Source organism: Glossina fuscipes, unplaced genomic scaffold (genome assembly GCF_014805625.2).
Source record: "Glossina fuscipes isolate IAEA_lab_2018 unplaced genomic scaffold, Yale_Gfus_2 2, whole genome shotgun sequence".
Lineage (NCBI taxonomy): Eukaryota > Metazoa > Arthropoda > Insecta > Diptera > Glossinidae > Glossina > Glossina fuscipes.
The window spans coordinates 16,258,021-16,268,461 of NW_023998416.1; the positions used below are offsets into that span (position 1 = coordinate 16,258,021).

The 10,441-nt window shown below is 36.6% G+C and overlaps 1 protein-coding gene across 1 annotated transcript; it reads left to right on the top strand.

Annotated features, from left to right (window-relative positions):
• The first annotated feature begins 3,238 nt into the window (after positions 1 to 3,238).
• Positions 3,239 to 10,059, top strand: LOC119632965 (WD repeat-containing protein on Y chromosome-like). The gene is made up of 9 exons (XM_038026134.1): positions 3,239 to 3,881; positions 3,949 to 4,271; positions 4,334 to 4,528; positions 5,715 to 6,427; positions 6,492 to 6,988; positions 7,051 to 7,249; positions 9,176 to 9,376; positions 9,447 to 9,621; positions 9,682 to 10,059. The coding sequence occupies exons 1-9, from the start codon at positions 3,239 to 3,241 to the stop codon at positions 10,057 to 10,059; spliced, it is 3,324 nt and encodes a 1,107-aa protein (XP_037882062.1).
• Positions 10,060 to 10,441: the final 382 nt, after the last annotated feature.

Sequence of the window (10,441 nt, forward strand, 5' to 3'; positions counted from 1 at the left end):
CCTCTCTATTAAAATAAAATGCAATTGTGGTTAAATTATATAACATTTGCTTCGTATTTAATATTCATCGGATATGGCTACTATCGTCCTTGTGCGAATATAACTTTTTTAGCTTTTTGTGTTAGTTAAGGTCAGCCGTTCAAAATATTATTATTATTCAATGGATTATTTTGCATTTCAATACAACTTGAACGGATTGTTTTTCATTTCAATCCAACTTCAACGGATTATTTTTCATTTCAGTCCAACTTCAACGGATTATTTTTCATTTCAATCGAAGTTTTAATGGGTGCCTCAATAGACACCAACATGAGCTTCCTACCTTTTAGCTACATAAGGACGTGAAAATGCAAAGTAACAGCCAAACATGTCAAAAAAGTCTTGAAAATTTAGAAAATAACACAACTCTTAGACAATATTTCAAGATCAGGGATTAAATGTAAAATAGTTCAGTTGAACTATGCGTAAAGACGACTAGCTTTTCTTTTAAAGTCGAATGTCATACGAAAGTTTCGATTTTGCGAACTTTTTCGTTTTTTCCTTAAGCGTAGTTAATTAACAATTATATTAGTTTGGCGAAAAAGAAATCCATTATTTTTTCGGTAGATGGCTGCACTGATAGATTTACATTTTACAATTTTTCTTTGACAAAGGCGAAAATGCAAGCCAGGCGGCTAAAATTGTGAATGGTGTTTATGGTTCCGATACTGTAACAGCCAATTATGTGCAATTTTGGTTTCGTAGATTCCGTTCAGGAATTTTTGATGTTAAAGATGCACCTCGTGCAGGTTGTTATGAGTTGCTTCCATATGGCCAAACGCTAAATTCTGATCTCTACTGTCAACAACTGGACCGTTTGAAGATAGCGATTGACCAGAAACGTCCAGAATTGGCCAACAGGAGAGGTGTCGTGTTCCACCAGGACAACGCTAGGCCACTCACATCTACAGTGACTCGCCAGAAACTTCGGGAGCTTGGTTGGGAAGTTTTAATGCATCCGCCATACAGTCCGGACTTGGCACCAAGCGATTATCATCTTTTTCTTGCATTGCAAAATTTCTTTAAATAAAATCCTGAAGTTCATATAGAAATAATGGATTTCTTTTTCCCCAAACTAATATGCCAAATACATGAGAAATATGTTATAGAAGTCAATAAACAAAACATGAAAATAATTATCAAACGGAATAAATATTTGAGTTTCACTACAACACACCTATTAGGCTGTGGCCACCAGAGTGACCATCCTCTGACTGATTCGCCATGCTGAAGAAGAAGAAATATTGGTCAGAGGACTAGTCAACAGTATGATATAAACTGAGAGTACGTCTACAATGCTTGTAGAAACATGAAAAAAATCGGTTATGCCTATTTAACATCATGATGTAACGTAATTTTATTTTCACAAGTCTTTATACTATAGATCGCTTATGGCATAAGGTATATTAAAATTCGTACGGATTTATGTAACATCTAGAAGGTCTTAGCATAGATGGGCCTTTTATTAAACGAGTCGATTCAAAATGGTTTTCTGAATCAATTAAGATTGTGTTCGTTGTGGCGCTTGTGTATTCTGATCATTTTTTAAAATTGAAAAGCCGTTTGTTGGGAATATTGGTACAATTCATCTTTGTCTTTCTTCTACAACATTTTTTCAAGTTTCTGACAACATAGCGATACCGTGTCAAACGAACGATGTGGGTTTGGCAGCGAGCGATTCAATTGTCGACACATTTTCTCACTTCTTCAGCATTCTGAAATCGCGTGCCGTACCGCGTCGATCTGAACAAGTGGTAATCAGAAACGTTTTGTTTGGTGAGTTCGCTGGGTCCGGCAGAACTCCCTATTCGGCCTGTAACACTGTACCCTTTACAACTTTTGCAACGTGCGGCCGAGCGGCTGTTAACCGCTATTGCTGGTCTTTTTTGCAAAAATACGTCGTTCAATTTGTTCAATTGGTACCGGCGGACATCTGCAAAAGACTTTGCTGATCCCACCATACGCACAGCAAAACATTATGGCTATGAATATTCTGTTTCGTTGTCGATGTGGATGGCTCTCCTGGCCTAGCCATGAATTTTTGTACTTGGCAATTTGTGTGGTAGCCATTTTCCCTTTTTTTGGATCTTTACCGTTGCATGCAAACGTCTAGAAACAATTGATTCCTCGACTAGTAAACTGCTCGCAACTTCTTTGAGCGTTTGAACAAGATTTTCTTTCAATAAGTCTTGCTATCCATTGTCTTCGAATTTTCTTGGTTCTCCAGGCCGCTCTTTGTCAATTACCAATTCTAAAGCGTTAAAACGAAAACCGACGATCAGGATATGATGGGGCAGCGTCACCATGAAGTTCAAATGATGGGTTTTGGTAGCGGATTTCTTCAAATTAAATTAGAAAAGAAAAGAATGACGAAAATGCAATTTTGAGCGTGACATGATTAGTGCCTGTATACACTGAATGGCTCAATACTATTAAAAGGGAAAACTGTTATTTTATATCAAGATCAAAGATCAAAATCATCGAATTTAACCGTTGTGTATTACTTTACCATTTTTATCGATGGATGTCGCCGATCAAAATACATGCAAGCACATATTAATTATACTCTACACAATTTGTGGTATACGTCGTATACGTTTGTGTGAATGTATGATACGCATAGAGGACTTGATCATTCTTTTATTGTACGGATCGTTTCAGAAAGTGATTCTCGATTCAATCTAAGCCGACTTTCCGTCTGTTTGTCTTGTATTCTTGCTTTATGCTTGCGTTACTATGAAAAATGAACCTTTTGATGGCAAAATGGCCTAATTTCCAATATTTCATGCCAAAAATTATTCAATAGTAGCAATTTGACAAAAAAGTTAATTGTTCCAAATTTGGACAACGTAAACATATTTTTTGGATCGAAATCCCTATTAGAAATCTTATGGGAAATAATTCTTCACGTAATTTTTAGTACCTTATGACGAAAATAGGTTGAGAATAATAAGATCATTCACAACGAAAAATGAATTTCAATTTCTATATGAGCTTAAGGTACGGTGGCAATGTATCGAAATTTCCCCATATTAAAAAACTTCAATATATGAAAAAATTTTTGAAAATGCAATGATAAGAAATAGTTTAACAACTTTCACCATCCGTCTAGCACACAATTTTATAGTTTCTTTTTTTTATATTTTTTTACATATTTTTTACGTTTTTTTTATAATTAATTGCAAAATAATTTTAAACCATGTCTTCAAAAACCGAGTATGAAACTATTCGCGACTTCACTGAGGATCTTGAATATCAAACGCTTTCCTCTGACTTTTCGCCGGATGTAGCTGAGCGTCCCGAACGTTTACACGAATGGTTGAAGAGCGAAGAAATCGAATCACTTCATTATAAATTTTTGGAAAAGGGAAAATTAAGCTATCCCGATCTGCGAGAAGAATTGGAGAATTTGAATATTAAATTCACTCATCTTGAATATAATCGTTTGTTTTTGAAAATCAGTGAAAATCGCAATTCCAAATGTGATTGGGACGAATTCATTTCGTATCTGTTAAATGGGTTCAGAGAGGATCACCCCACTTCCACCAGAGATGATGAAATTACACTTCCGATTCATACACCTCCCGTTGTTAGAACATCGGAGCATCGTTCGCCTGTTTGTTGCATCGCATTATTAAAGGTCAATAAATTGGAATCGATGGAGGAGCGCAGCGACAGCGATAGCGAATCCGAAGAACAAAAATTTCAGAGGTTTTTTAAAGAGTATGCACTTGAACAGTCAGCCGAGTGGGCAGGTATCTGGGTAACAGCTAGTCGGGAAGGCCAATTACGTTTTTGGTCAATGGGTTTAAAACCTTTGCGCTTGGGAAAGTCTAATAGCAGTAGGCATAAACATCTATACAATCATATTTTGCTTCTATCGCTTCGAACTCAATCTTTTTATTTTAGTACACCAGAAAATTCGTACGTGGATATTGTGTATACGTGGTTTGTCGGATGTAAACCTTGTGTGCACTTCGTCTACGGAACGCGAGCTACGTTTTCATGAGACAGTAACTTCCACATTCAGTTTACGTGCTGTTATACTAAGCATGCCCTATGCTGTGTACAATATGCAATACAGCTATCACGAGGCGCAGACATCTAGATTGATTATGGGTGATTATGGCGGTAGTGTGCGTATCTTGGAATTTGATGCTCATTCAAAGTCCCCTTTCGTAAGCAAATCAGGAAGAGACATTTTGGAGATGTTTTGGACGGATATCGCCAAGGTTAATTAAGAAGTCATGAAATCTAAGTCTAAAACCAATAATGTTTCTCTTCATACTAACAGGGCAAATTTCCGCAATTCAGATGCCATGAATATTTAAACGTACACACTGAAATGATACAGCAGGTATATTTTGCAAGACGTTTAAATTCTACATTTGCCGCCGCAGAATACCGTAACATCAAAAAGTATCGCGGACGATGTCCTGGTCTGGTAGTTTTGTCTGGCGATGATAAGAGTACCTTTCGCATACCATTGGTAAGGATGTCCGAATAATGGAGCGATTGTACTTACATGCAGTGGACTTTTCGAATTTTCCTGTTACAAGCATTTAGTCAGAAAGCTAAAAGCTGACACATATATCTAAAATTTTACTCCGCAAAACAACATGAACAACACCTGAGAATGCAATGACCATTTCCGTTTTTTTTTGCCCGCAAATACTTCAACAATTGCTAGATGCGGAATCGATAAAAAATTGAAAAATTGTTGACTATATTTTCATTGCAAGCAAGTAAGGGGCGGAAAAGCAGTGTTCGCAAGACCTTTGTATTTGTATAAACCAATACAAGCAGCCAGCGGATTTATGTTAAGGGATTATCGACTAGTGTAGGAGTAAACACACTTACAAAATTATTCACTATTTCCTCTTTCAAGCCACAAATGGTATTTTTCATATCTTATCAGTTAATTATCTCTTCTTTTTTGTCGTTAGATTTACTTCAAAACCAGACGCATTATCGTAATTTCGTACTCTCTCGGCTTGTACAAAACACTACGATCGGATGGGGATGCATCTGGGATTGATTGTTATATATTCAATATTCGCAGTACACTTGCTTGAACTTTATCCCCCATATAGCTCTGCTTGATCTAAGCTAATAACACATACATATAACTAAACCATTGCAAGTCCTTGTTTCAGATGTTGTATCAAGAGACAATTAAATGACAACATTTTGTTCAAAATTCAAATAGGGAGATTATTACGGCCTTTTTGTCTTTATGTTAACAATAACAGTAGTAACGCAGTCCATTTGACAGCTGGCTCCTTCATTCTTATTGTTTGAATGTGCGAAAATTATGTTAATAGTTTCTTGATATGACGTCACTCACATTCTCTCATAAGTTTGCAAAGCAGAAGCATATACAATTCCGGGTTTTGAACTGAAGAGTGTCTGTACGAAACAAATCAAATAAGAGGTATATATGTAAAAAATATAGTTTCGTTTTCACAACATACTTTATTTCATTCATATTCGTAATAAAGTCGACTGAAAAGTGGGAATAAATCGCATTTTCGACTTTGGTCCTCGCATGATTTATAGCGAATATGCAGAAGAAATTGCGATGTGCTGATGAGCCGAGGAATAGTTTCAGATGGTGTATATAGTCAAAATTCGGCCTAACTTTCTTTTGTTTTTTTTTTTATCCTTTTTCTAAGGGTGTTACAACGTTCTGCGTCGATGAACGACATGACATGGTGGTTACTGGAGGCCCGGACACGTCTTTACGAATTTGGGATATTTACGTGCCAACTCAACCGACGAGTTTACTAACGGGGCACCACGCCGGCATAGTTTATGTGTTCGTGCAGACTGAAGAAAAGAAAATTTTTAGTGTGGATTATCTCAAAATTATTAAGGTTTGGGAGCTATCCGAACATACATTACTGCAAACCTTCGATGATTTGGTGCGTATAATACCTAGCGAAACCGATTTGGTATTTCATTACCACAGGGCACTAAGAGTACTTTTGATTGGCTGTCGAAAATTAGTAGCAATTAAATGTAATCCACGCGTGTACGTTGATTTAACTGATGGGAATACGCACACGGCTCCCGTTTCGGTGGTGCTATATAATAGATTGTTTCGCAATGTGGTTACTTGCGGCCTGGATAGTCTTGTTATTGTTTGGGATCCCTGGTCTGGCAAACGTAGAATTATTATTAAAGATTGCCACATCGAATATATCTACGGGGAAAAAAGCAAAGTTGAAATTACTGCGGCATGTTTCGATCCTCTCGAACGACATTTGTTGACTGGTGCCCGCGATGGTTGCCTCAAAATATGGAATTATAATAACGCTGTATGCATACGTAACCTAAGGATTGAAGGAGACCAAAGTATAACCGCTGTTAGATGGGTAAAAGAAAGGTAAGGGAAACAAAGAAAAGACTACATATCCACTATAAAACTAACTAAAAGTAATTACATTTAGGATTTTAGTTGTCGGTTGGGATCAGCACGTGACTGAATTTCCTTGTCAGGAAGGTAACGAATATACTCTTGCGAAAAAATGGCCCATGTTTCATCATGATGATATCACTTGCGCTGATGTTAAGACGGGCGAGGGTGTTGTTACAGCGAGTTATTCCGGTGAATTGATATTTTGGAAACTGGAGACCGGCCAACCTTACCGGTGTTTTAATGTGGCAGAACCAACGGAGTTCATCGAGTTAAGTTTCAATAGGTATAAAAAAAAGCGCAAGGAAATATTTCCTGTAACCGAAGCACATTTTCCTACATCCGACTCCACGGCACATTTTATACGTCTTACAGCATTTGAAATGGGAAAGCAGATGATTAAAACGCTTCAAGCACGTAAACAGTCAAAATTGGCAGCTACCATACGCCGACGTAGCGAAAATGTGTTTATTGCCATGTCTGTACAAGCGGTTTTATTTTTGCAAACACGTCGTTTCGCAGAGGAACATGGTTACAATAATTGAACAAATCATCATAAATTAATGGAATTGATTTGGTTTAATTTCTTTCAGGTGATCTTCTCGTAGCTTTGGAAACTGGTGCAGTACAAGTATATTCTCATCACCAACGTGGTGGTTTTATAACGCAGTTTAATGCTATACATAAAATGGGTGATTGCGTTTTAGCCATGACTACTGATCGAAAAGAGCGTTACTTGTTTACTGGCACAGCCTGTGGTTATATAAAACTTTGGCATATACAAAACTTGGGGTAAGTTTGAAAGCATCATATTTACGACTGTAACGATTTTGAGCAGCGTAATCTATCTTCAGTAAGTACGCGAAAATAGTTTTTTTTCCTGCGATTTGCATATACCTTGGATAATTTGGGTACTAATAGGCTTCTTACAATCTTCGCCACTAAGGGCAAGCCAAGTTTATGCGAATGTTTCCAACACCTTGAAGAACTTGACGTAGATCCATTTATTTTTTTTACCAATAGATTCAGGTATTGCTTTCTGAAGCGATTTAGCCATGTCTACCACATTTTCTCATGTTCAACTATTAGGCTGTTTTGAGACGTTCTGATGAAATATATTTCGATTCAAGGAGGGAAGCTTTTGAAAATTGCCTGGATCTCACATCTTAGGAAAAAGTCGTTTTATGAGAACAAGTCCGGGTAAGCCCGGTCATTAAATATCCTATCTTCTAGTTTACCTTATATTTTCGTGGCCAAAGTACAAAAGTACCAAAAATTACATTCTGTGTTCTATGTAAGGACATGTGCCTTTGGCGGGAACGTTTATAGGGGGGAAGCCCTGGAACTGATTTGAGTTTAGAAAAATTAATTCTCTATTATCATCATAAAGTTCCGAAAATTAAACTTTGTTGCCGTGCAAAGCCTTACTTTTCACGAGCCTATTTTTATGGGGTGGGCTTAAAAAGTTGATTTGTTCAGCGCACATTTCGTATACCCAATTTTTAGGTATCAAAATTGAAACATTAAAAATTGGACCTTCTAACCATATTAGTACTTTTTCCTCTTAGGAGTATTTATAAGGAAGGAGGTTCGTAAAATTGGCACACCCAATCCATTTAGTACGCTGAAATACTATTAGGTGGAGATTTATGTCGAGAAATATTGGAGATTGTGAATTTTTTTCAGTTTTGTGGGAAATCGTCGCGGAAATATTTCCACTTTCAATAGGATTTGCTCTTGGGCCAAGGCACGTCAGCTTACCAAATTTCATCAAAATATCTGTGGATTGAATATAATAAGGACAAGCATCCGCAGATAACATGTGACCAAATGCGATTGTCCGTTTGCATATGATTTTGATTGAAGCCTTTAAAGTCGTGAATATCGGGGTTTGAAAACTAAAACGAAGCATATATCTTCTCAGTTGAGTTTCACTGAACAAATTCAAAAAAGGATAAAAATTATTAATATACAATGTCTTCCAAATATTGATAATAATTTGGAATACTAGAAGGGGGTACGTAATCAGTCCTAAAACGGCCGAATGATCAAAGATGATGAAATTGGATTTTATAACAATTAAAAGTTATTAGTTATGTACGTTTATTTTGAATAAGCATGTACTGCATAATTTTATTAAAAAAAACCGGTGGGCTACGTCCCGCCATTAAATACCCTACAACACTCTACAATTACTCATATTACAATTTTACAAAGTAAGGCGTCATATGGGAAGTGGTCGAAAAAGTCATCCGATATGAATCTTTTTCAAAAGCGTTTCTCCGTGGACCAAAATACGTCATTGCACCAAGTTTTATCAACATATTTTAAAAATTGCGACCAGCGGATTGAGCAAATGAAAACTAGACAGACAGACGAAGAAGATAAAAAATGGGTCTATTTGATTCGTTGTGGGTGTCGCCTACATCCGTACAAATCTAATATACGCTTGCTTCACAAGTGGTGCAGGATATAGAAAGAAAAATTACTTATATTGACACGTAAACATTGCTATGTTTTAGAAAGACTTAAGTACGCTCTTACTGTTTTGTAAAGAAAATTAATACAACTCCTGTGTGTGTTGGCTTGAAGAAACAGGCATCGCCCTCGACAAACAAAAATTGCCTTAAAAAATGGCTAAAAAATCAATGCTTTTTTGAAGCGGTAATAATTATTTATGACTACGATTATATCTTCACAATCAATTCTTGCTTTTAGTATGCCACCATCGGAAAAGGTGAGAATCAGCATGCCGTTATTGCGCTTAAAATTTATATTTTTGCGTAGGGATACATTTTTATTATCTGCTAAGCGCGCAGTACGACATCAAACAGAACCATTACTACTCAGCTCGTATAAAGCTCATTTAGCAGCTGTCACATCTACGGTTTTCATTCATCTACCAAAAATATTAATTACGTAAGTTTTGTTTAAATGCTTTTGCCTAAAGTTTTTTGAAATTGAATTGAATACGTTGATCTTTTTGCAGCGGCAGTAACGATTGTTCGGTACGCTTGTGGACCATAGGTGGTAGGTATCTAGGTACACTGGGTATGCCGTTGCCTTGGATGAAATTATCACCTTTTGAACCGTTTAAAGAGGAAGCACGAGTATTCCGTTTATCACCCGACATTAAGAAAGTCGCCAGCACTACCACTATGAAGGTTTAAAATTTGGCTTTGCTTAAACATAGGAAAAAACTTAATGTTTCCTTTTCTTATTAGGTTATTTCAGGTGTTCAGCTTGATCGTATAAGACCTCGTTCAAAAAAGGTAGTGGAAGAAAAAGATCTGGAGGAAGAGAATGAACTAATACGAAATTATGGCAAGCCATTGCATGAACCCATTCTTGGGGAACATTTCCAATACCCTGCTTATAATGAACCTAAACATCCAATCAAATTGAAAACTATTTCTTCTCCTGCTTCGGCTAAATTTACGCCGGTTTACGCTCATATGAAAGTTTATGAAGTAAATCCTCACGAACTACCACCAACATCATCAGCAACAAAGCGTTTGGCTGTCGAAAATTATTTGAGCAGCGAACTAACTGAATCAAGAGCATGGACGGAGTATAAAACCACAAGAAAACGTGCTGAGTGAGAGTAGTTATGTTAAAAACTCTTAAGGCATTTTTTTACTGAAAGTATATACGAAATTTCTAAATATGAAAATATGCTTTTGGTGCGAATATAATAAATTTTACAGCTCATTGATGTAAGCACTCGTTAGTATTGTGTTATTGTTGTCTATTAGAAGATCTTTAAAAGCAATCTATTGCTCTTTGCAACGAAACTCTTCCGCACCAAGGATACAAAAAAAGAAAAACTTCATCAATAAAAAATTATGTTACATTACCTTTTATACACGGAAGTGAAACGTTGTGCGTAGGCTAGGCTCTGTAGCCATCTTATTCACGGCGAAAATCTTTTATTTACTACCACGCACGCGAAAATCTTTTATTTACTCTTTCCCGTTTTGACTA

Coding starts and splice junctions, on each gene's coding strand:
- LOC119632965 (XM_038026134.1), top strand. CDS start 3,239: ATGTCTTCAAAAACCGAGTATGAAACTATTCGCGACTTCACTGAGGAT. Junction 4,272..4,333: donor TTTGGACGGATATCGCCAAG/GTTAATTAAGAA, acceptor TCATACTAACAG/GGCAAATTTCCGCAATTCAG. Junction 6,428..6,491: donor GTTAGATGGGTAAAAGAAAG/GTAAGGGAAACA, acceptor AATTACATTTAG/GATTTTAGTTGTCGGTTGGG.